General features: G+C 45.6%; 1 protein-coding gene across 1 annotated transcript in view; it reads right to left on the bottom strand.

Moving 5' to 3' along the window:
• The window catches only part of LOC120999090 (leucine-, glutamate- and lysine-rich protein 1-like), a 54,003-nt gene that overhangs the window by 22,572 nt on the left and 3,480 nt on the right, over window positions 1–27,951 (bottom strand). The window contains exons 2-4 of the mRNA XM_040429962.1: window positions 17,018–17,221; window positions 13,969–14,062; window positions 442–606 (exon numbers count right to left, since the gene is read on the bottom strand). Of these exons, the coding sequence (XP_040285896.1) occupies window positions 442–606; window positions 13,969–14,062; window positions 17,018–17,221 (463 nt within the window). The remainder of the gene's footprint in view (window positions 1–441; window positions 607–13,968; window positions 14,063–17,017; window positions 17,222–27,951) is intronic.

Below are 27,951 nucleotides of genomic sequence, written 5' to 3'. Positions count from 1 at the left end.
GGTTGTTCACCCCTAGGGACATCTTCTACAGACACCCCAGTGTGGCCGAACCCATGTTGGGAATCATACTTCCCTGATCCCCGCTGCTGGTTTCTGGCTCTATCACTCCTCTTCGGGCACCACGGGTCTTGGGTCTCCCTAACTCAACATCTTGTTTGATGCAGGTCACATGGCCGCAGCAGCCAATGACTGGCCGCAGCAGTGAAGTAACGTGACCCAGTGACCCACATCATACTAAATGTTGACGCGAGGAGACCCAAGACCTGCAGCTCCCAAGGGGGAGTAATGAAGCCAGAACTCAGCAGTTACTTAAAAAAAAAAAAAAGGAAATGAAGAATGGACGATTTTATCACACAGTGGAATAATGCAGAGGCCTGTAGGCAGTAAACACTGATAGATGTTACCTTAAAGCAAATGAATAATTTAATCAGAACAACTAACCTTTCCTTCTAGTATCTCATTCTTGTCTTGAAAATTCTTTATCATTTCCTGGTGTTTTTGTCTCTCAATCGCCAATTCCATATTTGCTTCTTCACAAAGTTGCTTCTTTGTTTCCTCAAGCTTTAATAAGTATTTTTGGTTTTGATTTTCCAATTCATTCTGCATCTTTAAAAGAGAAAAACTAAAATATATAGCATGACACAAAAAGGAAATTCTTCTATCTTCATTCAGCAAGATGCGCTGACGTCACCGCGCTCACCACGTGGTGAGCGAGATGACGTCACCGAAGGTCCTTTTCCAGCCAGGCGAGTTACTTTTTTTTTTTTTTTTTTTAACCCCACAATGGACCTTTTACTTAGAATTCAGAATTAAAGAATGCTATTATTTTCCATTATAACCATGTTATAATGGAAAATAATAAAATATACAGAACACCCAACCCAAACCTCAACTTCAGTGAAGAAGTCCGGGTTCGGGTACCACATAAAGTTTTTTCTCATGCGCGTGTAAAACGCATTGCACTCGCGCGGAAAAAACTGAACATCGGAATGCAATTGCAGACAAAACTGACTGCAATTGTGTGCCTACTCGCGCGGGTTTCCCGCAATACACCCTGAATGCATCCGACCCTCACCAGCGACACCCGTGTGAAGGGGGCCTAAAAGGTTTACCATTATTTCATATCATATTATAGTCCAGATGCGTGTTCACAATTTTGCTGTTTTCTACTGGAATCAGACATTTTGCTACTGGAAGACTCCTACATGCATTGTTTGATTGTGCTGTTTTTTTTGGACTTTTAAAACATTCCATGAAAACCATGCATGTTTTTACAAGACTTTTTTGGTTACACATTTTTGACATTAAAATTTTTTCAGGCATGTTTTGAAAATGTCTGGAAAAAATGCCACACCCATTGCATGCTGCACTTTGAAAGAAAATGCCATTGACTACAAAATATGTAGTAATAATACATGAGTACAAACTAGGCACTCTAGAAATGAGCTAGATCCACTGTGCCTACTGGACAGATATAGTTACTTATGAGGGTTGTCAAGGTGGTCCATTGGCATTCAACCATTCAATCCTGTATGAGGACCTGGACAGGGTCAGACTGGCCCATGAGAGTACCAGAGGAACCTCTGGTGGGCTCTGATACCATAATGAGCCCTAGAGATACAGAGGGGGAAAACATTTGGCTGCCTTTGGAGCCAATCACTTGCCATTAGGGTGTATTACTTTTATTCAAGACCTATTAAACTATACTGATGATAAAGGGGTAGGACTTCAAGAATAAATTCCTCTAGTGCACCCCAGAAGCGCCATTCTGACACTGGACCTAGACTTCACTGCAGGGGCCACAAAGCAGCTACCTCTAGGTTACTCTCCATTCAGAAAGCTGCTGACCCAGACAAGTCAAGAGACACTGCTGCATGGCACCCAGGGGACAGGCAAAAACATGGTCAGAAAACAAGCCGGGGTCAGAACAGGCAAAGTTCATGCAGTAAAGCAAACAGGCAACTGGTCAGAGCAGGCAGCACAGAGTCGATACGCTGATCAGGAAGAGGTCAGGGCCGACAGCACAGGGTCAATACAACAATCAGGCAGAGATCAGATCCAATGGCACAGGGTCAATATAGCGATCAGGCAGAGGTCATGGCAGGCAGCACTTGGTCAGTCACATAAAAAGGCAGAGGTAAGGCACAGAAGGTCAGAACAATACAATAGCTCACCTTTACACGACTAAACAAGCTAGGAACCTATAGCATGGGCACAGTGGCGTATCCAAGCTATGGCAGCCATGGCTAGTGCCATAGGCGCCAAGCGGGGGGGGGCGACAAAAAAAAAATATCATGAAAAAAAAATTCCCACCCATTCTGCAGCCACCTCCTTTAGCCCCAGCGCTGGCGGCGGCACGCAAATTAACTTGGAAAGTACTTTTACCTTGGCTGGACAGTCTGGACTGAGGGCTGGCATGTAGGAGAAAGACAGGCGCCCCCATGATTTTCTATGAATGGGATCGCCCAGTCCGTCCGTGTATCTGCTAACTTGCAGAGGCTCCGCCTCCAGCTCCGCCTCAAGCTCCGCCTACCCTCCTCTGCGTATCGTAGCTTCATTTATCCAAGCGTGTCACTCGTGAGGTGACTGACTGCACTGAGGTGAAGTGAGGAGAAGAACTGTGAGAAGTTGGACGATTGGACCCCCAGCCAGGCAGCACTGCTAGTCTGCTACGGTACACACACACATCATGATCACACTGTATAATGATGTACTGACATTCTGCAATCTGCCAAGCACTGCAGGCAACCTAATAAATGTAACCTTGCTAAATACCTAATATAGTGCTGCTAAATATATGGAATAAATAAATTAGAATTATGCATAGATATCCTAAATAAAGTGATTTGTGCAAGTTGTACCTGCTGTTGCACAAATCACTTTATTTATATCTATGGCTATGCATAATTATAATTAATTTAATCCATATTGTGCAAGCACTATATTGGATGGGCTGCTTGCTTCTGTTTGAGACTGTCATGATGCCAGGCTTAGGCTATTGTCACACTGGGGCGTTGCGCTATTGGCGGTAAAGCGTCGCTATTTGAGCGGCGCTTTACTGTAGTTTTTGCGGCGCTATTCAGCCGCTAGCAGGGCGCCTCAAATATGCGGCTCGCAGGACTTTGAGCTTCCACTAGCTGCCCAAAAAGGGTTAAAACCGCCCGCAAAATGCAGCTTGCAGCGGTGCATTGCTGGCGGTTCGGCGGCGCTGCCCATTGATTTCAATGGGCAGTGGCGCTTTCGAATCAGTGTGTACACTGTTCCTACCCCCTCCTGGGAACTACATCTGTGTGGCAGGACGCTCTCTACGTGTTAGGCCTCTTTCACACGGCCGTTTTTTTTTCCCGTTTACTGGCCGTTTTTTGCGGTCCGTATACGGTCCGTATACGGAACCATTGATTTCAATGGGTCCGCAAAAAAAACGGAATGTACTCCGTATGCATTCCGTTTCCGTTTTTCCGTTTTTCCGTTCCGTTTTAACATAAAACATGTCCTATATTTGGCCGCAAATCACGTTCCGTGGCTCCATTAAAGTCTATGGGTCCGCAAAAAAACGGAATGCATACGGAAGTGCATCCGTATGTCTTCCGTATCCGTTCCGTTTTTTGCGGATCCATCTATTGAAAATGTTATGCCCAGCCCAATTTTTTCTATGAAATTACTGTATACTGTATTTGCCATACGGAAAAACGGAACGGAAAAACGGAACGGAAACGGAAACACAACGGAAACAAAAAACGGAACAACGGATCCGTTTAAAACGGACCGCAAAACACTGAAAAAGACATACGGTCGTGTGCAATAGGCCTTAGAGACATCAAGGAGATGTGAATTACTATGCGTGCTGCAATGCATACTGGGAAATGTAGTTCTTACATGAACGAGCGCCGCAAGCCAGGAAGTGAATGAGAGAACAGAAACTAGAACGCCGGAGGTGATATAGATGAAGGAATTTAATAAGTATTTACTCGTTTTTTAACAGAATCATTACACTATTCTGTTTTTCTACCTTACAAACATTAATTTTAGGCAACAAAAACTTTAATTGGAAGATTAAAGAGTTTGACTTGAAGATTTGTCAGCTGTTTTTTTTTTGTTAAGGTTATCTGAAAGATGGGTTTAAAATATTTTGACAGGGGCGCAGTTTCAGTGCTTGCCATAGGCGCCATTTTCACTAGATACGCCTCTGCATGGGCACCTTACTCTATATACTGACATTGGATGGGGACAAATAAGCATGTGTGCATGCTAGCTCTTTCAGATCCAGGCAGAGTGCACATGTAACTGCCCTTCTGAATCGAAGGAAGCAGACGCAAACAGCTGGCACTGTGGAACAGCGGGTGGACGAGTATTTGGGTGGCCTCTTTCAGGCAATGTTTAGTCTTGGATGGTAGTCACATAGTCTCTTTTCATAGTCTCTTTGATGCAGTATTTTAGTTCAGTAGACTTATTTTATTTCCTAGTAAACAGGATTTTCTAGGACAACACTGTTTTCAATCCTATCCCAGGGATTTTGCCTTTTCGTACATATTGTACTGCAATTGTTCCAAGTGGTTCTTGGACTATTTTGTAGTTAAAAAAAAACATGATAACCGCAGCAAAAACCAGAGTAACTTGGATCACAGGGATTAAGCTGCATTTTTAAATTACAACATATGTGTTCTATACAAACTTCAACAGAATATTTATATATTTCCCTTCTATACCTCAACACAATTTAAAGCTCTGTGTGCAATGTCATGCAGTGAAACAAAGGGGGGAGGTACACAAGTATCTGTTTAGAAAGCTGAAAATACATTGGCCCTGATTTATCATGCCTTCACTCTACAATTCTGGCTTCAAGAAGTCACAAAATGGGGCCTTTGAGACTTTTTGGATTTACCTGCGCAAAATTTTCCCCACTTTTTGCTTTTTTTCACCGATCACTCCAGTTATGAAATATGGGTGCGGAAGCGAGTGTGATTAGCTATGTTATGTTAGCTATGTTTCATTTCAGATTTTGCAAAAGTCGCAAAAATCTCACAATCTCAATCAAGTTGGAGGGTTAGGTATGAAAACTGGATTTGTGTTTCTAGACAGAAATTTTAGGTTTAAACTGATCGGTGAGAGTCTGACACCCAAGAACATCAGCTTGTTTAAGAAGGCATCGTGTGCTGATTAGCGGGGGGCCTGGGTTTCAGATCCCCACTGTTAAGATACAGTTAAAATATCTTTGAAAACCACTTTAAGTATGAGACAAATTCAATCAAACATTCAACATTTGATAACTGTGGCATAAAGTACACCAATACAGACTCAAGCAAAACTGGCTTCAAATATTCCCCTCATAATAAATTCCCCCCATTGTGTTTTTCTCATGATGACAGACAAGGCAGGGATAATGTTTCTCAACCATTAATAATGTACAAAATGTACTCTGCATTATTAATACCAAAGTAGCAATGTGTTCTCAGCATTATGAGTGATAAAAGTTAGCTTGCTGTTCATACATATACCGTATTTTTTGCCACCCTACAAGACGCGCTTCTTTTTGGGGATGGGCAGGTGGCAGTGTGTCTTATAGGGCGAATACTAATGACCGCTTCCATTATGGAAGCGGTCATTAGTACGGTAGGACCAGGAATACAATGCTCCTTGTGCTGGCTGTATTCACCACTCCCTGTTTTTCTTTTCTGCCTGCACCCCACACTGCTGTGACCTGCGCACAACTTGAAGACATAGGTGCACTCTCCGACCTCATGCTGTGCGACCTCGGGTCACAGAACAGCGCAGCAGGAAGAGCGCTGGATCTCAGAAGCAGTAGTGGCGTCCAAGGCAGGAGAGGTGAGTTAATTGATTTATTTTTTTTGTCTGATCTGTGGTCTGAATAACATTGGGGGTCTGACTGGGAATCTGATCTGAGCTCTGAATAACATTGGGGGTCTGATCTCAATTTTGAATAACATTGGGCGTCTGATTGGAGGTCTGATATGAGGTCTGAATAACATTGGAAGTATGATCTGAGGTCTCAATAACATTGGTGGTCTGATCCGAGTTGATTAACATTGGCGTTCTAATTAGGGGTCTGATCTGAGGTCTGATTAACATTGGGAATCTATCTGGAATCTGACCTGAGGTCTAAATAACATTAGGGGCCTGATTGGGGGTCTAATCTGAGGTCTGAATAACATTGGGGGTCTGATATGAGGTCTAAATAACATTAAATGTCTGATCTGAGGTCTGATTTTTGTAGTGCAAGTTTCCTTGCATTTTTTTTGGTCCCTTGGTGTTTTTCCTGAATTGCAGCCTGTTCTAAGTGTTGTGTTTTTTTTAATGTTTTTTCTTTCCATAAAGTTCCTTGTAAGAAAAAAAATCTAAAAAACAAGCAAGATAAATGTGTGACATGAAAACACTATTGCAAAAAAATGCATGAATTTCATTGTCTCTTTGATTTTTTGGGCTTTACATTTTTTAACACTTTTTTCCTATGTCGTAGTTTTATTCCGGCCGCCTCTCAGCATGTTTGCCGTGCTGCCGCCGGAACTTCGGCCCACCCCTATTATAGTCAATGGTGCCGGAGCGGTAGTCCAGGGGCACACGTGCACTATTACCCTTAGTTATGTAGAGGCCACCACCTCTTCATAACTCCAGTGGATCAACCGCCAAGTATAGGGCTTATTAAGACTTAATAAATGTGCCCCTCTGTATGCCTCCATATGAAACTAGAGTTATATGGAAATCCATTAGAGGTCATGTACATCAGGTTCAGTGTCACAGTTGTTCTGGCAGTTTGGTAGTAGAAGAACAGTGCTTTACGTCCCTCCCTGACAGCAAGCTGCTGCAGTCAATGGAATAGGCTTTATTTTTGTCATTGGAGAGCAATGACTCATCTATGGCTGCAATCTACTGTAGGAGGAATAAATATTTAAGGCTACTTTTACACTCGCGTTTCGGGCAGATCCGTCAAGGATCTGCAAAAATGGATCTGTTTTAATAATACAACCGCATGCATCCATCATGAACGGATCAGTTTGTATAATCTATAACATAGCCAAGACGAATCCGTCATGAACTCCATTGAAAGTCAATAGGAGATGGATCCGTTTTCTATTGTGCCAGATTGTGTCAGAGAAAACGGATCCATCCCCATTGACTTACATTGTGTGCCAGGACGGATCCGTTTGGCTCAGTTTCGTCGAGCGGACAGCAAAACGCTGCAGGCAGTGTTTTGGTGTCCGCCTCCAGAGCGGAATGGAGACTGAACAGAGGGAAACTGATGCATTCTGAGAGGATCCTTTTCCATTCAGAATGCATTACTTTCACACTCGCGTTTTGTGCGGATCCGTCATGGACGAATCCGTTCAGATACTGCGACCGTCTTCATCTATTCAGAACGGATCCGTTTGTATTATCTTTAATATAGCCAAGACGGATCCGTCTTGAACACCATTGAAAGTCAATGGGGGACGGATCCATTTTCTATTGTGCCAGATTGTGTCAGTGAAAACGGATCCGTTCCCACTGACTTACATTGTGTGCCAGGACGGATCCGTTTGGCTCAGTTTCATCAGACGGACACCAAAACGCTGCAAGCAGCATTTTGGTGTCCGTCTCCAAAGCGGAACGGAGACGGAACGGAGGCCAACTGATGCATTCCGAGCGGATCCTTTTCCATTCAGAATGCATTAGAATGCAAACTGATCCGTTTTGGACGCTTGTGAGAGCCCTGAACGGATCTCACAAATGGAAAGCCAAAATGCGAGTGTGAAAGTAGTCTAAGGAGTAAAGATGTGTAATAAAAAGCCCCTAAAGCATTATTTTCATCTACAGACAAACACATATATAGTTAATATATATATATATTTTTTTTTAAAACAACAACAAAACCAATGTAATCAGCAGTAAAAAATGTCATCAGTAGGATGAATAAATAAAGATGCTACTACCCTATAGCTAATACATCTAATAATAAACTCTAGAAGACTGGCTCCAGCGATTAATAACATTTATTGCAATGCTGCATATACTAAAAACATAGATATGAATAGAAAATGATAATAAAATGAAAAATATATAAACAAATTCAAATAAACCAGTTTCGGACCCTCTTGGTAGCCATATGTGGGGCCCTCACTTTTAGGGCTCCATGCTTTCTAATTATATACTATAGTGTGACTCCCAGTGGTGAATAAAACCGTCTATAATCAGCCCATGAGTGTAACAGTGTGTTCTAGATAATTAGGAAATGTCCACCCAACGTCTGGCGTATTGATGTTCCTGCACATGTTGGAATCAATATTTATAACTCTAACAGTTTTTATTAGATCAAGTCACTAACTTGTTTGTGTTTTATATATTTAAAGTTATTCAATGATCTAGTTATAAGGCTGGGAAACACCCTCCTCTACAATCTTCAGGCAATGCTGCGCCCTGTAGTGCCACACAGCGCTGATCCCGAGCCTATCCACTGCTGCAGAGTGCAATCTGTCTGGCGCATGCACCCAGCATCTTGCCCCACGTCGGACCTCTGCAGCCACATGTTCAACACTTCTCACCCACTGCATACACACACACAGTGGAGCACATTTATTAAGACAAACGCCAGTCTTAATAAGCCCTTGCGCTGGCGGTGGATCGCTGAAGTTATGTAGAGGTGCTGGTCACTATTTAACTTTGGCGTATCTACTGCCGATATTAAATGTAAGACAGCTTCCTAGACTATTTTCTACACCTAAACCAGGCGTAGAAAATTGATAAATGAGATGGGCCTGCCCCCTTTATTAGACCTGGCATGAGCAGGGAAGAAGTCGCAGATTCTGCTGCAACATGGCGTGCGACAGAGTCTGCGCCAAATATATTCCACAAAAGTTGTGTATATCTGTTCATAAATGACCCCCAATATATATATATATATATATATATATACACAAAAGTATGTATATTGTCATTTATTTTGCTGCATTATATTGTGGTGGTCACTAAATATAGTAGACTTCAGGAGTTATTCCAAGATTCAAACCCACAAATCTTGCGGATGGAAAACCAACATCTTACCAATATACTACAGGGTACACTGCTATTGTAGAAACATTTCTCTAACTAAAACCTTCATTAGCATTCCTGTACAATGTTCTATATACCAGTACAATGGGTAAGGCAGCAGTCTTCTACCTTAAACTCATCAGTTCAAGTCCTAGGGTAGGAGCAAAATAAATCATATATATATTTTTATTTAGTAATCACACAAATGTAATGGAGCAAAATAATTTACAATGAACATATTTTAGGTCTCTACTAGATAGATAGAAGATAGATAGATAATTTGTAGAGAGCTGAAATGTGTTTACTGTTAAAGGGATTCTGCAGTTTGTTTAAACTGATGATCTATCCTCTGGATAGATCATCAGCATCTGACCGGCGGGGGTCCGACACCCGGGACCCCTGCCGATCAGCTATTTGAGAAGGCAGCGGCGCTCCAGCAGCGCCGCTGCCTTCTCACTGTTTATCCGCTGGCCCAGTGACATCACGACTAGTATCACTGGCCTGGGCGGGGCTAAGCTCTGTTCACTTGAATGGAGCTTAGCCCCGCCTAGGCCAGTTGATACAAGTCGTGACGTCACTGGGCCAGCAGAAAACAGTGGGAAGGCGGCGGCGCTGCTGGAGCGCCACTCCCTTCTCAAACAGCTGATCGGCAGGGGTCCAGAGGATAGATCATCAGTTTAAACAAACTGCAGAACCCCTTTAATTATTTAGCTCCATTACATTTTTGTCATTACAAAATAAATGAGACCTTTGCTGTTATCCCAGTGTCTTAGTATGCATTTTACAGGAATACTAGCATAGGTATTTAGTTAAAGAAATTCCTCTCTCTCAAAGCTGTCAAGCCTGTTGCTCAACTTTTGCCTGTGATACAGAAGGGCCGTGGTTCGAGACCCACCAGTGACAATTTGGATAAAAGGGAATAAAAGTTTTTAAACACACAGGGGTGTTCTCATCTCAATCAATATTCTAATGCTCAAGGCCCACCTACTTGGCGTCGCCTTCTGCCTGTTTGGCTCTGCCTACAACATGGGGCCACTTCTACATTTTTTTTCAGGGTCACTTTGAGTTCCCAATCCGCCCCTGCACTATGCATTGGAAATTACATACAACGAGGGCACTGGAACAGCTAGCTCTGGGAACTACATCTAGCTCTGAAGGAATGTGTGGTGCAGAGACACGTGGCTGCCAAAGTCCGGTGTGGGGCAAGATGCTGGGTGCATGCGCCAGACCGATTGAACTCGGCAGCAATGGATAGGCTCGGGAGCAGCGTTGTGTGGAACTACAGGGCGCAGCATTGCCTGAAGACCGTAGAGGAGGGTGAGATGTGCTTCCCAGCGCTATAACTATATCATTGAATTGTTTTAAATATATAAAACACCACCATTTAAAGGGATTCTGTACCCTTTTATTACTGATCTATCCTTTGGATAGATCATAGTGTGACTCCCAGTGGTGAATAAAGCCATATATAATCAGCCTATGAGTGTAACAGTGTGTTCTAGATAATTAGGAAATGTCCACCCAACGTCTGGCTTATTGATGATGTTCCTGTACGTGTTTGTAACTCACCCCATTGTTATTAGGTCATGTCACCATGTAGCACCAGGGCCTTCTCGCTATTTCCGACAGGCCCATTGATGTTACGACTATCATCACTGGCCTGGGCTACTGCGAGCGCTGCTGCCTTCTCAAACAGCTGATAGGTGGGGCTCCTGGGTGTCGGACCCTCGCAGATCAGATGCTGATGATCTATCCAAAAGATAGAGCATCAGTAATAATAAGGTGTAGAACCCCTTTAACAAACAAGTTGGTGAGATGACCGAATAACAATGGGGAGAGTTACAAACATGTGCAGGAACATCAATACGCCAGACGTTGGGTGGACATTTCCTAATTATCTAGAACACACTGTTACACTCATGGGCTGATTATAGATGGTTTTATTCACCACTGGGAGTAACACTATAGTATATAATTAAAAAGCATGGAGCCCTAACAGTGAGGGCCCCACATTTGGCTACCAAGAGGGATCAAGACTGTTATTTATATATATTTTTCATTGTATTTATATATTTTTTCTATTCATATGTGCAGGTTTTTAGTACATACTGCATTGCAATAAATGTTATTAAGACTACAATGGCTGGAGCCAGTCATCAGGTCATCAGGCAGTGAGCATAAAGAAGACAGGAGGGGTGTGTGATTTCCGATAAGGGACTTAGCAGTTGTTGTCCTCTAGGGCAGGTGACTGCAAATTGTGCTGGGAATTACTGCAATGAAGGACATCACTAATTCTTTATCCTGTAATTTGTGTTTGAACATAAAGTATTCCCAAATGCAAACAGCAAGTGTACCAGGTGCAACAACATTAAGAGATTGTACAGCCGAGGTGGGGAGGGATGGAAAAACTGCAGCTAAACAGATTACCCACGGTACAAATAACATTGCCCAATTATTTATACCAACTGCAGACAAGGCTAAGGTTTATCCTACATATACCGGTGCTATGACTGGTTTCTTGTGGCAACATAACTGACTTCATGCAGGGGCATACACTGAGCTCATAGGGTCCCATATCAAAAACGAACAAGCCCCCCCACCACCACCACTGGTAAGATTTCTGACAATTGTACTTTTTTTTTTTGTTAAATGAAGGAGAAAAAATAGGTTGTGCTCCCCCTTCCCAACTTTACCCGAAAAAGTTGTGCTTCATAAATATGGCACTCATCCTAGATACCATATTTCTCAATGTATATTACACCTGACAACATCAATACATTGATTATTCTTCCCCAATGTAGCTCTAGGTCTTCTGCTGCCCTTCAGAAAAAAAGATTACTGCCCGCAGCCACCACCGGGTGGAGCTCTATGCATAGAACCGTTGCCAATGAAATTAACAGAAGCTGTAAAAAATTTCTTTGCACTGAGCTCCCCCTAGTGGAGACTGCAGGAGAGTGCCATTACTTTATGTCAGGAACAGAAGGGGGAGTTTAGGGCCATGACTACCTCTTAGCAGTACTGTCGTCTGCCCCTGTGTTACAGCAGGGACACCAAGGGGGTATAGGAAGGGCCTGCATATGTGACAATTCACAAATAGTAGAGCAATTCAGTGGAATGAAGTCAAATTGTACCCCCTTTTCGCCAACTTGTCATAGGAAATAGACCATCATCCTGTGTCTACTGTACCATTGTTTTAAATCAGGCATTAGAGATCATTGCAACAATATATAGCTGTCACTGTTTAGCACAAGGTTTTCACATTTTAAGATGTTTTTTTTTTTTTTTATAAACTGGAATACTATGCTAAGCTGTCCTGGACACATTGTACCTTTGTATCTTTGGACTGTTCATATTTTATCTGACAGTGAGCGAATCCTCACGTGGATTACTGGAGAAGCCATCAGTGATGCACTTCAACACTTTGACTGACAATCAGACGGAAAGAGGCAATCTTCCCCTTCACTTATTGACAACTGGTAGAGTTCACCATGGACTCTGTGGAGGTACAGTCGGGCTCCACAAGTCTTTGGGTGCCTTTCTGAAGCTCTGTATGACTTGCAGTTTGTACAAAGCTGTTATACAGCCATTTGAGGAAGTCTTAGGCTGAGTTCACACGGGCGAGTATTCCGCGCGGGTGCAATGCGGGAGGTGAACGCATTGCACCCGCACTGAATCTGGACCCATTCATTTCTATGGGGCTGTTCACATGATCTGTGATTTTCACGCATCAATTATGCGTTGCGTGAAAATCGCAGCATCCTCTATATTGTGCATTTTCCACGCAACGCAGGCCCCATACAAGTGAATGGGGCTGATTGAAAATCGCAAGCAAGTGCGGATGTGGTGCGATTTTCACGCACGGTTGCTAGGAGACGATCGGGATGGAGACCCGATCATTATTATTTTCCCTTATAACATGGTTATAAGGGAAAATAATAGCATTCTGAATACAGAATGCATAGTAAAATAGGGCTGGAGGGGTTAAAAAAAAAATAAAAACATTTTAACTCACCTTAGTCCACTTGATCGCGGAGCCCGGCTTCTCTTCTGTCATCTTCTTTGCTGATTGCAGGAAAAGGACCTGTGGTGACGTCACTCCGGTCATCACATGATCCATCACATGATCTTTTACCATGGTGATGGATCATGTGATGGACCATGTGATCCCGTCAAGCCCAGTGTGCATGTGTATGAAGGAGTCATCTGACAGAAGTAGAGACCAAGAGACTAATAATCAAAACCTGCTTGACTGGACAAGCTAATAAGAAAATATGAATAAGAAAACTTTGCAGTAGGTGATCTAGATGGGCTCCCTCTCCTAGAGTCATTAAAGTCAGAGGAATCTAACCTTTGCATTGGCAGGACTAGTACTGGAAATATGAGCTTTACAACGGCCTCTTCATTGTAAATTTGAACTGTTCCGCTCCCTTGCCATGCAAATGCTAAAGGCATTATAGACATGCCATAGAAAAATCCAGAATTCTGAACAGCAGCTCAGAGCTGAACAGTCAAGGATATGACAACTAAGGGCTCATGCACACGAGCATGTGTGCCCGTGCTGCGGACCGCAAGTAGCGATCCACAATGCACAGATACCAGCTGACTGCACACCGTATGCGGATGTGGAATGGGTCTGCGATCCGTAAGATAAGTTCCGCACTGCATGTTCTATTTTTTTGCAGTGCGGAGGCACGGACCGAAATCCTACGGAAGTGCTTTGTAGAGCTTCTGTGGGCTTGTGATCCGTGCCTTCGATCCGCAAAAAATATGTGAATTCAATGGGTCCGCATCCGCATCACGGAGTGCTCACAGCCAGTGCACGTATATTCCGGACTGGACGTTTACATAATACAGACACTGAGCTCTAATGTGCATGAGCCCTAAGCGCACGATTCTGCAGTAGTCAGTGTCTAACCGCTCATACTCCTTTAACAGCGGGCCTGTTACCTTTGTTTCCCAGCTGTCCTCACTCCGCATGCTTTCTCTGAGAGCTTCCTGGAGCTGTTCAATTCTGTTCTGATAGGAAACAATCTGCACTTTTCTGAAAGAAAAAAAGGCAACATATTATGTAACGCAACTCACTTACTGTTACTAAGTCCTACCAGAGATGTACAGCAATGAGTCTTTAGGAAACATTACTTGGAACCATCAGAAAGGTCTACTGAAAACCACTCTGAGGCCACAAGAAGCAGGAGCCATAACATTTTTAGATTTCCATTTACATAGCCATATGAAGGTTTTTTGGTGTTCTTTGTAATGACACCATTTAATATTGCATTGCAATGAAAATTATTCATTGGCGGAATAGGAAAAAATATATAATTTTGACACTGTTTTACAGGTTGCATATTTACAGTGCTCAATGGGCAGTATAAATAACACGTTAACTTTTTTTTGCGGGTCAGTACGATTACAGTGATACCAAATTTGTATAGTCTTTATTTTTTGCTACTTTTACAAAACATAAAACAACGAAACACAATTTCTTTGCAGCACCATATTCAGACATCCATAACTTTTTATATCTCATCTACAAAGCTGTTAAGGAGCTCTTTTTGAGGTGTCAAGTTGTACAATTTATGGATACTATTTTAGGGCATCTATGCATTTTTGGATCCATTTTTTTTTTATTCACTTTTTTTCCCTCTCTTCTGGCATTTACTTTTAGGGCTCTTTCACACCTGCGTTATTGTCTTCCGGCATAGAGTTCCGTCGTCGGGGCTCTATGCCGGAAGAATCCTGATCAGGATTATCCTAATGAATTCTGAATGGAGAGTAATCCGTTCAGGATGCATCAGGATGTCTTCAGTTCCGGTACGGAACGTTTGTTGGCCGGAGAAAATACCGCAGCATGCTGCGCTTTTTGCTCCGGCCAAAAATCCGGAACACTTGCCGCAAGGCCGGATCCGGAATTAATGCCCATTGGAAGGCATTGATCCGGATCCGGCCTTAAGCTAAACGTCGTTTCGGCGCATTGCCGGAGCCGACATTTAGCTTTTTCAGAGTGGTTACCATGGCTGCCGGGACGCTAAAGTCCTGACAGCCATGGTAAGTGTAGCGGGGAGCGGGGGAGCAGTGTACTTACCGTCCGTGCGGCTCCCCGGGCGCTCCAGAGTGACGTCAGGGCGCCCCAAGCGCATGGATCACGTGATCGCATGGATCACGTCATCCATGCGCATGGGGCGCTCTGACGTCATTCTGGAGCGCCCCGGGAGCCGCACGGACTGTAAGTATACCGCTCCCCCGCTCCCCGCTCCTACTATGGCAACCAGGACTTTAATAGCGTCCTGGGTGCCATAGTAACACTGAAAGCATTTGGAAGACGGTTCCGTCTTCAAATGCTTTCAGTACACTTGCGTTTTTCCGGATCCGGCAGGCACCTCCGGCAACGGAAGTGCATGCCGGATCCCAACAACGCAAGTGTGAAAGAGGCCTAAGTCACCCTAGGGGACTTCAACATTAGATCGTTTGATTGCAGTCTGTGTTATATGCAGTCTAATAGTATTGCAGTTTTTGGTAAAATCGCAACATTCCTCTTACGCCCTGATTTAAGCAGGGCTTAGGAGGAACTTTACTTTGGCAGGCCTAGTAGCCTTCTGAAGGCCCCTGGCTGCCATAGCAACAACCCCATGATCTCATCTCAGGAGAAGGCATTTGGTCACTTCACTGAAGGTCCTGAGCACTATCCTTAGAGTACTGACATGTCTCCCGGCACCCCTGCTGATCAGCTTATGAAGAGGCTGCACCGATCAGGTGAGTGCCACGGCCTCCTTCCAGCTCACCGGGCACAGTGCCGTCCATTGGATAGCGGCTGTACTTGGTACTGCAGCTCATCCCCACTCACTTGAATGAGACTAGGCTGCATCTACCGTGTTTCTCCAAAAATAAGACAGGGTCTTATATTATTTTTTTCTCCGAAAAAAAGGGTTAGGGCTTATTATTGGGGTAGGGCTTATTTTGGCTCCATGAACATATTTTATATAGACACATGCCAATTACAGAACAGTCCCTGGACAGTGTTTATATTAAATATGACTATAACCCACCCTTATCCATAGGAAGGCACCCATATACTGCAGTACATGGGTGCATTCCTATGGATGAGGGGGTTATAGTCATATTTGCCACACATTTTTCAATCTGGTACCGTATATTGCCCCTGAGCTGTCCTTACCCAAGGGACCTAGGCAGCAATCTACGGTACCAGGGAGAGCAGATACGGCATGGGAGATATGTAGGAAGCTCCTCCAGGCAGCAGAGAGAAGGAGATCCTCCTGCTGCCTCCTTCATGTAAGTAAGAAAGTGCGGGCTGGTGGCAGTACAGAGCATACAGAGAAGCCGCCAGCCCGCCCAACGTGAAAGTGAAGGGAAGCGCGGGCTGCCGGCATAATTTAGCATTTAGTGAAGCTGCCAGGCCGCCTGTCAGGTGCTGCTTCGTGCCGCGATGTATGCGCGGGCTGGCGGCTTCACTGAAGGCTAATTCACTGAACCCTGAAGCCTGCGCTGCCCGCCCGTCCACAGTTTCATGGCAGCTCAGGAGCCATTAGTGAGCGCTCCTGAGCCGCTGCAGCACGCACATTTCCCCCACCTTCCCTTTATATAAAAAAATAAGGCTGTATCTAGGGCTTGTTTTTGGAGTAGGGCTTATTTTCGGGGAAACACGGTAGCTGCAGTCTCTTCAAACAGCTGATCGGTGAGGGTGCCAGGAGCCAGACCGCTACAGATCAGATACTGATGACCTACCTACTCGGACAACCTCTTTAAAAACAACCAAAAATGTAAATTTCTCTGTAAGTAAAAAAAAAAAAAATACCCAACCTCACTGATGTTTACTCATATATTACAGTTTATACAATTTGGATGCAAATCCTATATCGGTAGATCCAATGATAGATATTTGTTTTTGACATGTGGGGGGCAGAGATATCAGGGAAATACATGTATAATCTAGTAAACTGAATTTTGGCTCTATGCTAGATATAATATCAGTACTCACCTTTCCTTTTTCATATTAACCACTTCTTCTTCTGATTGCTTTAATACTTCCTTCATTGTTTCCAGTTCATCTTCCAAATGGTGCATTCTCCTTCTGTAATTTTTTTCTGCCGTTCTCATTTCTGTGATCTCGTTCTGTAACTGCATGTACTTCTGTTGAGAATCTGTCATTGTCTCCGTGTTCTCCCTTAGATCCTTTGTAAGTCTAAAAGATTAAAGAAAGGTGGATAGAAAATCAAAGGAATGACATAAATACAGGTCACTTGCAGTCGCTTGCAGTGATAAAACCGAACTATAAGATGGGAACGCAGCATTCTGCATATTCACCCTTAGATGCTACAGGAAATCCTTGTTCCTTATGTCACAATATCTTTGGCTATTTAAGACATGATTTTTGGAGTTCTTGTGCTTTCCTAAGGCTACTTTCCCATCTGCGTTTTTGCTGGATCCGTGATGGATCAGCAAAAACGCTTCCGTCATGATAATACAACCAGCTGCATCCGTTATGAACAGATCCGGTTGTATTATGTCTAAAATAGCAATGACAGATCCGTCTCTAAAACCATTGTGAGTCAACGGGGGACGGATCCGGTTTCTTTTGTGTCCGAGAAAACAGATCCGGCACCATTGACTTACATTGTGTTTCATGATGGATCCGTCTGGCTCCGCATCCCATGACGGACAGAAAAACGCTGAAAGCAGCATTTTTCTGTCCGCGATGGGACGCAACTAAACGGAACGGAATGCATTCTGCTGCATTGCATTTCATTCAGTTCCGTTTTGTCCCCATTGACAATGAATGGGGATAAAACTGAATCCTTTTCCTCCTATCACGGATCTGAATAGCGGAAAGGGAAAGCGCAAGTGTGAAAATAGTATCCGGAAAGGAGCATCTATATCTATTTCTCCAGGTTTGAGGGTGACCAACTGTTAATTAATGGTGTTAATCCATATAAAGCAAATTGTATTTTTAACACTTTAGGTACATACCCTTGCCATTTTAGTGGACCAAAAGTCATCTGACAATATACTGTCTGATAACATACATGAGTGTAGACAGTAATCATATGTTATCTTATTCATGACAAACGATTTTTAATTATGATGATATTTCAGCTGCTAAATGAGGGCAAATATGACACTGAAAGATAAGAATATCCCGTTATTTATCAAATTTACAAGCCTCCGGTGGGAAGACCATCTTTGCCCATGTGCCTACAATGACACATAAAGGGTTATTGTAGACATACAAACAGAAAAACCCTGTATCGTAGCAACTTATCAAAATCCAGGTAATAAAATGAAAGAACCACACAAACTGGTTGCTACAACAATCTGTACACACAGGATAACACTGCATACCTCACAAATGTCCCAGATCCAGCGTGACAGTCCCAGATTTAGGCTGCTGTCCCGCGGTCCAGGGACAGATGAGATATGTCCTGGTGACGCAGACACAGTTGAGTAATGTGGTGAAGCTGGGAGCAGTCAGCTCCCTTCTTTACCATTCACTCCTGCGTTCTACACAAAATTAGCAGGAGCATTGTGGTGATGTAATCGTGCCTGCTGAGCTGTGGAGGAGAGCGCATAGGCAGGAGAATCTACTACTCAGCTCGCCAGGTGTAATGTAGTGACATCATCATGCCTGAAGCTGGTGAAAGCTTGATGCAATCCGTTCATCAGGGTAGCGTGGCTAGGTGAGTATAAATAATAATAAAAAAAAGTATTAACACTAGGGTGGCAGCACTACTGTAAGTGGGTTCTAAGGGGGCAGTCTACTATGTGGGGGCATTAATGGGGATAACTACTGTGTGGGGACCCTAAGGGGGCATAACTACTATGTAGGGGTACAAAAGGGGCATTCTACTGTGAGGAGGGTAATTACTGTGTGGAGGCACTTAAGCGGCATAAAATACTGAGTGGGGACACTCAGGGGTATATCTACTGTGTTAGGCACTAAGGGGCATAACTTCTCTGTGGGGTACTAATGGGGCATAACTACTGTGTGTGGAAACTAAGGGGACATTCTACTGTTTGGGAGAACAGAAGGGCATTACTACTCTGTGGGAACAAAGGTAGCATAACTACTGTAAATGGGGCACTAGGGGAGTATGACTCTTGTGTGGGGGCAGAAGGGGGACTGGGATTGATAGAACTTGTACAGATTGGCATTGGGCGGTGTTAGAGATGTGGCTTAGTGTAAAAAAAAAAATCTGCTGTCATCCCTCCTTGTCCTTTTCAAAGGCTGAGCAATATAAGTTATCTGAGAATATGAAAAGAAGTGTTGTCATGGGACATGGACAGATAAGACCTCATAAGAGGGCTCTAGTTTTCTATGAATTAAATATTTACCTTTTTCTCCCAAGGAGTTGTCCAACCAGCACATCAGTTCTACTTATGGCCCCGAAAGTGCTCAGCCAACTTACCACTTCCAAAAAGACCCATTTTAGTGCCAAGGGTCCCTGCTGCTTCTGGTCCTCTGTGGACCAGAAGAGTGATGTCACTTCTGTCGTCACATGCACCACTGCAGTCCTTCACTAGCATAGGCGGTTACATGTCCTCAAGTGGCATATGTCCACTGAGGCCAGTAAGTGGCTGCAACTGCGCATGTGATTATGCATGGGACATCCCATTTCTGGTCCACAGGGGTTCATAACCAATGAGGATGGAACCCTAGGAGCACAAGTAAATAGGTAAGTAGCTTTTTTTTCTTTAAGATAAGCCATTTCTGGTAAAATTGTTAGGGTTGGACAACCCATTTAAAGGCTATAGGCACCTGGATTTTTATGGTTTATTTGCCTCCTAAATGCAAAATTAAGCAACCAAGTATTCTTCATTAAAAGATTCCTCTAATTTTGCTTAATCCTCATGTACACAAGCATATTTTTTGTCCGCATCTGATTTGCATTATTTGTGGATCAAATGCAGATTTCTATGGGGCTGTAAAAGATGTGGACATCATACCGTGTGGTGTAAGCATCTGTATGTCCATTCCATGGCTCTGAAAAAAGATAGAACATATCCTATTCTTGTATATATTACAGACAAGAATAGGAATTTCTACAATAATACGAGATGTGCGAAAGGGGAATGTCTGGGACGCACAAGGCCAATATCTGTGTTATGCGGAATGGGCAGTTTGTGGGCGCATAATGGATACAGTCGTGTGCACAAGGCCTTAAACAGAGTGTGTGCAAAGGCTCTTTTACATGGGCTGATGATCAGCAACAAACATTCCTAAACACCCCACCTATCAAGTTGGCTTGTATTCAGGTACTGAGTAGTGTTGGGCAAGCATGCTCTGCCAAACACAAATTTAACTCAAGCATCGCAATGCTCTACACATTGCGGTGTTCGGCCGAACACCGCGTGTGCTCGAGCGCAACGCTCGAGTCTCCTCCTCGCACGTTTATTGGCTGCTACGTAGCCAATAAACATGCACAGAGTAGAGATGTCCCGAACTATTCGCCGGCAAACAGTTCCCGGCGAACATAGCTTGTTCACGTTCGCCGCGGCGGGCGAACATATGCGATGTTCGGTCCGCCCCCTATTCGTCATCATTGTGTAAACTTTGACCCTGTACCTCACAGTCAGCAGACACATTCCAGCCAATCAGCATCATACCCTCCCTCCCACCTCCTGGACAGCATCCATTTTGGATTCATTCGGAAGCTGCATTCTTAGTGAGAGGAGGGACAGTGTAGCTGCTGCTGATTTAATAGGGAAATCGATAGCTAGGCTAGTGTATTCAGTGTCCACTACAGTCCTGAAAGACTCATCTGATCTCTGCTGTAAGGACAGCACCCCAAAAAGCCCTTTTTAGGGCTAGAACATCAGTCTGCTTTTTTTTTTTTTTTTTTTCGGTGTAATCTAATTGCAGTTTCCAGCCAGCGTGTGTGTCAGGCTCACAGCATATACTGTGCCCACTTGCCCAGTGCCACCACTCATATCTGGTGTCACAGTAGCTTGCATTTAAAAAAAATAAAAAAATGTTTTGACTGTGAATAAATAGCAGTCAGTTGCCTGCACTGGTGTTTGTGTGTTTAAGGCCCTGCTGCAAGTGCATAGTGTCACTTCAGCGCAACTCATATCTGGTGTCACAGTAGCTTGCACGCATAGTACAACTAAACTAATCCCAAAAAAATGACAGGCAGAGGCAGGCCACCCCGCAGGGGTCATCGTGGTCGTGGTGCTGTGATTCCCTTTGGCCCTAGAATAATGCCCAGTGTTCAGAGGCCACATACCCTGAACTCGAAAAGTTCTGAGGACATAGTTGACTGGCCAACACAGGACACCCAATCTTCTACAGCTTCCGCTCGGAACCTTGACGCACCATCCTCCTCCAGCTCAGCTTTGGGCACCTCTCAAGTTACCACTCGCCCGCCTGCCGCCACCAACACTGCTTCACTTGATCTGTCAGAGGAGTTATTTACACATCAGTTGGAAGAAATTAGTGATGCGCAACCATTATTGCCAGAGGATGTAGATAACAGGGATATGTCTCAGTCAGGCAGCATTACACACATGGACGTACGGTGTGATGATGATGTTGTACCCGCTGCTTCCTTTGCTGAGTTGTCAGATACAAGTGAAGCGGTTGATGATGACGATGTGTCCGTGGATGTCACGTGGGTGCCCGCTCGAAGAGAAGAAGAACAGAGGGAAAGTTCAGATGGGGAGACAGAGAGGAGGAAGAGACTAGTTGGAAGCAGGGGGAGGTCGTCGCAAGGAGCTAGTGGCACAGTCAGACAGCATGCATCGGCACCCGGGGTCAGCCAGACAGCACGCCAATCGACGCATGCTGTTGCCACCACCAGAATGACGTCATTGCAGAGATCAGCAGTGTGGCATTTTTTTTGTGTGTCTGCCTCTGACACCAGCGATGCCATTTGCAACCTGTGCCAAAAGAAACTGAGTCGTGGGAAGTCCAACACCCACTTAGGTACAACTGCTTTGCGAAGGCACCTGATCTCAAATCGCAAACGCCTATGGGTTCAACACATGAGTACAAGCAGCACACAAACTCAAAGCCGCCATCCTCCTCCTGGTCCAGCATCTTCAGCCAAGTCAACCACTGCTGTCCTCTTTGCCCCCTCTCAACCATCCGTTACTCAGTCTCTCGCCTTGAGCAGTTCCTGCTCATCTGCCCACAGTCAGGTGTCTGTCAAGGACATGTTTGAGCCTAAGAAGCCAATGTCACAAAGTCACCCCCTTGCCCGGCGTCTGACAGCTGGCTTGTCGGAACTCTTAGCCCGCCAGCTTTTACCATACAAGCTGGTGGAGTCTGAGGCCTTCCAAAAATTTGTAGCTATTGGGACACCGCAGTGGAAGGTACCCGGCCGAAATTTCTTTGCACAAAAGGCAATCCCCAACCTGTACTCGATTGTGCAAAAGGAAGTCATGGCATGTCTGGCACACAGTGTTGGGGCAAGGGTCCATCTGACCACTGATACCTGGTCTGCAAAACACGGTCAGGGCAGGTATATCACCTACACTGCGCATTGGGTAAACCTGCTGACGGCTGCCAAGCATGTAATGTGTGGCTCTGCAGAGGAGTTGGTGACACCGCCACGACTTGCAGGCAGGCCTGCTGCCACCTCCTCTACTCCCCCTACTCCATCCTCTTCCATAACCTCCTTGGCTGAGTCCTCTTCTGCTGCTGTGTCTTGCTCCACATCAACGGCACCCCCCCAGCTCCCCAGGGGCTATTCCACATCCCGGATACGACAGTGTCACGCCGTCTTGGGGTTGACTTGCCTGAAAGCAGAGAGTCACACCGGACCAGCACTCCTGTCCGCCCTGAACGCACAAGTGGATCAGTGGCTGACTCCGCACCAACTGGAGATCGGCAAAGTGGTGTGTGACAACAGAAGCAATTTGTTGGCGGCATTGAATTTGGGCAAGTTGACACATGTGCCGTGCATGGCACATATGTTGAATCTGATTGTACAACGCTTTGTGCATAAGTACCCAGGCTGACAGGACGTCCTCAAGCAGGCCAGGAAGGTGTGTGGCCATTTCAGGCGTTCCTACACGGCCATTGCGCACTTTTCAGATATCCAGCGGCGAAACAACATGCCAGTGAGGCGCTTGATTTACGACAGCCCGACACGTTGGAATTCAACACTCCTAATGTTTGACCGCCTGCTCCAACAAGAAAAAGCCGTCAACGAGCATTTGTATGACCGGGGTGTTAGGACAGCCTTCTGCGGAGCTGGGAATTTTTTTGCCACGTTACTGGACGCTCATGCGCAATGCCTGTAGGTTCATGCGTCCTTTTGAGGAGGTGACAAACCTAGTCAGTCGCACCGAAGGCACAATCAGCGACATCATCCCATTTGTTTTCTTCCTGGAGCTTGCCCTGCGAAGAGTGCTGGATCAGGCCGTAGATGATCGTGAAGAGGAAGAGGAAGAGTTGTGGTCACCATCACCGCCAGAAACAGCCTTATCAGCATCGCTTGCTGGACCTGCGGCAACGCTGGAAGAGGAGTGTGAGGAAGAGGAGTCAGAGGAGGAATGTGGCTTTGAGGAGGAGGAGGAAGACCAACCACAGCAGGCATCCCAGGGTGCTCGTTGTCACCTATCTGGTACCTGTGGTGTTGTACGTGGCTGGGGGGGGAAGTACAGACTTTCAGTGAGATCACTGAGGACGAGGAACGAGACATGAGTAGCTCGGCATCCAACCTTGTGCAAATGGGGTCTTTCATGCTGTCGTGCCTGTTGAGGGACCCTCGTATAAAAAGGCTGAAGGAGAACGACCTGTACTGGGTGGCCACGCTACTAGACCCCCGATATAAGCAGAAAGTGCCTAAAATGTTACTGAATTACTGCAAGTCGGAAAGGATGCAGCAGTTCCAAAATAAATTAAAAAGTATGCTTTACACAGCGTATAAGGGTGATGTCACAGCACAACGGGAATCTAACAGGGGAAGAGGTGAAAGTAATCCTCCTACCACGACCACGCCGGCAAGGACAGGACGCTTTACCGACGTGATGTTGATGGAGGACATGCAGAGCTTTTTAAGTCCTACGCATCGCCACAGCCCTTCGGGGTCCACCCTTAGAGAATGACTCGACCGACAGGTAGCAGACTACCTCACCTTAACTGCAGATATCGACACTCTGAGGAGCGATGAACCCCTTGACTACTGGGTGTGCAGGCTTGACCTGTGGCCTGAGCTATCCCAATTTGCAATAGAACTTCTGGCCTGCCCTGCTTCAAGTGTCCTGTCAGAAAGGACCTTCAGTGCAGCAGGAGGTATTGTCACTGAGAAGAGAAGTCGCCTAGGTCAAAAAAGTCTAGATTACCTGACCTTTATTAAGATGAATGAGGCATGGATCCCGAAGGGACTGACAGTGGGCGATACATTTGACTAATAAAGGCCTGGTGATGAGATGAGCTGCCTTGGGCTAAAAATGGTCCACACGCTGCTGTATTCTATCTCTGCATGCCGGATGACTTGCGTGACTTATCTGCAGTGCTTGAAGTGGGCCGGAACGCGGCGGTACTCAGTACCGCCACTTCCAAAAATTGCCCTGGAGAGTACCAGCACCTCTCAGTGCGCCCAGTACGTGGGTTTTCGGTACCGGAGCGCAGCGGAGAGCTGGCAGTATCTCCTCCCTAATGTCGTTGGCTGGGCAGCTAGTGGAGGGGGGCGGGTCGTTGCAGAGTACGGCTCAGGCTGGCGCAGGCAGGGAGTTGACCTCATGTTAGGTGACGTCAACTCCTTCCCGCGCGCCTGTGACTGAGGAGCGATCAGTGCGGCGACCAGTGACTGGTCCTCCTTGGAGTCAGGAGTCGGACGGTGCAGCAAAGAACATCGACTTTGCTTTGGAATCCAACTTCTGAAGAGTACTGGTGAGTGACAGGCACCCCCCCTCCCCCCACACACATTAGTTCCTCTCTGTACCAGTACCCCCCCCCCCCTGGCAGGGGGGTACTGGTACAGAGAGGAATTAATGTGTGTGATGAGGGGGGGGGGGGGGGGGGGTCTGATGTGCAGGGGGGTACGGGTACAGAGAGGAACGAATGTGCGGTGGTGGGGGGGGGGGGGTACTGGTACATAGAGGAACTAATATATATGTGTCTGATGGGTGGGTCTGATGTGTAGGGGGCCCCTGCACATCAGACCCCCCCATCACACACATATATATTAGTTCCTCTATGTACCAGGACCCCCCCCCCACCACCGCACATTCGTTCCTCTCTGTACCAGTACCCCCCTGCACATCAGACCCCCCCCCCTCATCACACACATTAGTTCCTCTCTTTACCAGTACCCCCCCCCCCCCCCCACCACCACCACACATTAGTGCCTCTCTGTACCAGTACCCCTCTGCACATCAGACCCCCCATCACACACATATATATTAGTTCCTCTATGTACCAGTACCCCCCCCCCCCCACCACCGCACATTCGTTCCTCTCTGAACCAGTACCCCCCTGCACATCAGACCCCCCCCTCATCACACACACACACACATTAATTCCTCTCTGTACCAGTACTGGTACAGAGAGGAATTAATGTGTGTGTGTGTGATGAGTGGGGGGGGGGGTCTGATGTGCAGGGGGGTACTGGTACAGAGAGGAACGAATGTGCGGTGGTGGGGGGGGTACTGTACTGGTACATAGAGGAACTAATATATATGTGTGTGATGGGGGGGTCTGATGTGCAGGGGGGGGGAGCACCGGCGCCTAATAGAGTACCGGCACCTCTTTTGGCCCACTTAAAGCACTGCTTATCTGCCACCAACTAGGGTTCAAGCCAAAATGTTTTAGTGCACTTTCTGCCTGCCTGGAAAACATAAATTTTTCTGGCCGCTGCTACAGCAGCGGCTGCAACAATACCTAGTTTTTCAGGCATGTGTGCATGCCTAATTTTTCTGGCCTCTGGTGCTGCACTGTGGCCGAAAAAAAAAAAAAAAAAGGCACATACATGTGTCAATTCCCCTTTGTGATCGTTACTTGTTGTGGTGAAGGGGCTTGCGTATCACAATTAAGCGACCACCTCTATGAGTGTGTTGGCAATGGCAATGTTGGCACACCCCAGATGATAAGGTCGTTGCTTCATTGTGAACAGACCAAAAGCGATCAGCTGGATAATTTTGCATAGAAAAAACATAAATTTTCTTTGTGATCATCTAAGGTGATCATTAAAGCCTACTAGGCCAACAATGGGCCCACAATGCAGAATCATTGTTTTCTGGGTCACTTAACTGTCACTGAACTACCTCAGCACGACCATAGGCTTTGAAAAAAAACCATCGCCTGCAATCTGCTAAACGTGCGCACGAGCACAGTCATCACTACACCAAGATTGACGCATAGAGGAATAAAATTTATGTCATGAGTGTGTCAACTATTGACAACTCTTTGCGGTTGTCTAAACTCTATTCCATACACGTCCCCTGATAGGGGACGTAACAGGGACTAAACTGATAGGAATAGTACTACTTAACACACCACTCATATCTGGTGGCACAGTACATTGCACGGCGCACGTGCAGTGCCCCAAATTGGAACTAGGAGGACCAGCCAAGCATCTTTTTCCATCTCCCGGTTCCTAAAATCTATTTCATACACCGGCCCCTGATAGGGGACATAACAGGGATTAAACTGATAGGAATAGTACTACTTAACACACCTAATAATAATAATAATAATAATCATAATAGGGGACGTAACAGGGATTAAACTGATAGGAATAGTACTACTTAAAAGACCACTCATATCTGGTGGCACAGTACATTACACGGCGCACCCGCAGTGCCCCAAATTGGAAGTAAGAGGACCGACCAAGCATCTTTTTCCATCTCCCGGTTCCTAAAATCTATTCCATACACCGGCCCCTGATAGGGGACAAAACAGAGATTAAACTGTTTTATTTAAAAAAAAAAGAGGACAGCCTCTGCGGAGCTGGGTATTTTTTGGCCGCGTTACTGAACGCTCATGCACAATGGCTGTAGGCTCATGCGTCCTTTTGCGGAGGTGACAAACCTGGTCAGTCAAACCCAAGGCAACATCATCGACCTCATCCCATATGCGTTTTTTCTGGAACGTGCCCTGCGAAGAGTGCTGGATCAGGCCGTAGATGAGCATGAAGAAGAAGAGTTGTGGTCACCATCACCACCAGAAGCAGCCTTGTCGTCGTCGATTGCTGGACCTGCGGCAATGCAGAGAGAGGAGTCTAAAGAAGATGAGTCAGAGGAGGAAGGTGGCTTTGAGGAGGTGGAAGACCAACCACAGCAGGCGTCCCAGGGGGCTTGTTGTCACCTTCCGGGGACCCTTGGTGTTGTACGTGGCTGGGTGGAGGAAGAGACCTTCAATGACGTCAGTGAGGACAAGGAATGGGACATGGCTAGCTTGGTATCCAAACTTGTGCAAATGGGGAGTTTGCGGTTGTGCAAATTGACTGTTTGCGGTGCGTTAAACGGGGAGTTTGGTTTGTCACTGTGAAGCGTGCGTAACCCTTACACTACCTGATGTTTTAAAGCACGTTATTCCAAACAATTTAGGAATGTTAGGTGATTTATGCCCTTTATGGATTAAAACCCGACTCTGCGTCAACTACGTAATTTTCCATGGGAGTTTTGCCATGGATCCGCCTCCGGCATGCCACAGTCCAGGTGTTAGTCCCCTTGAAACAACTTTTCCATCACTATTGTGGCCAGAAAGAGTCCCTGTGGGTTTTAAAATTCGCCTGCCTATTGAAGTCTATGGCGGTTCCCCCGGTTCGCCCGTTCGCGAACATTTGCGAAAATTCGCGTTCTCCGTTCGCGAACGGAAAATTTTATGTTCGCGACATCTCTAGCGCGAAGGTGCTGGCACTCACTGTAATGCCGTAGCCATGTTGGCTACTGGCATTACAGTGATTGGCTGGTCGGAACGCGTCATAGGGTGCTATATAGCACGCGTTCGTTTCAGTCTTAGGGAGA

This window comes from Bufo bufo, chromosome 4 (assembly GCF_905171765.1).
Source record: "Bufo bufo chromosome 4, aBufBuf1.1, whole genome shotgun sequence".
NCBI lineage: Eukaryota > Metazoa > Chordata > Amphibia > Anura > Bufonidae > Bufo > Bufo bufo.
The sequence above is the reverse complement of the archived record's forward strand: the minus strand, read 5'-3'. Positions and strand labels throughout refer to the sequence as shown.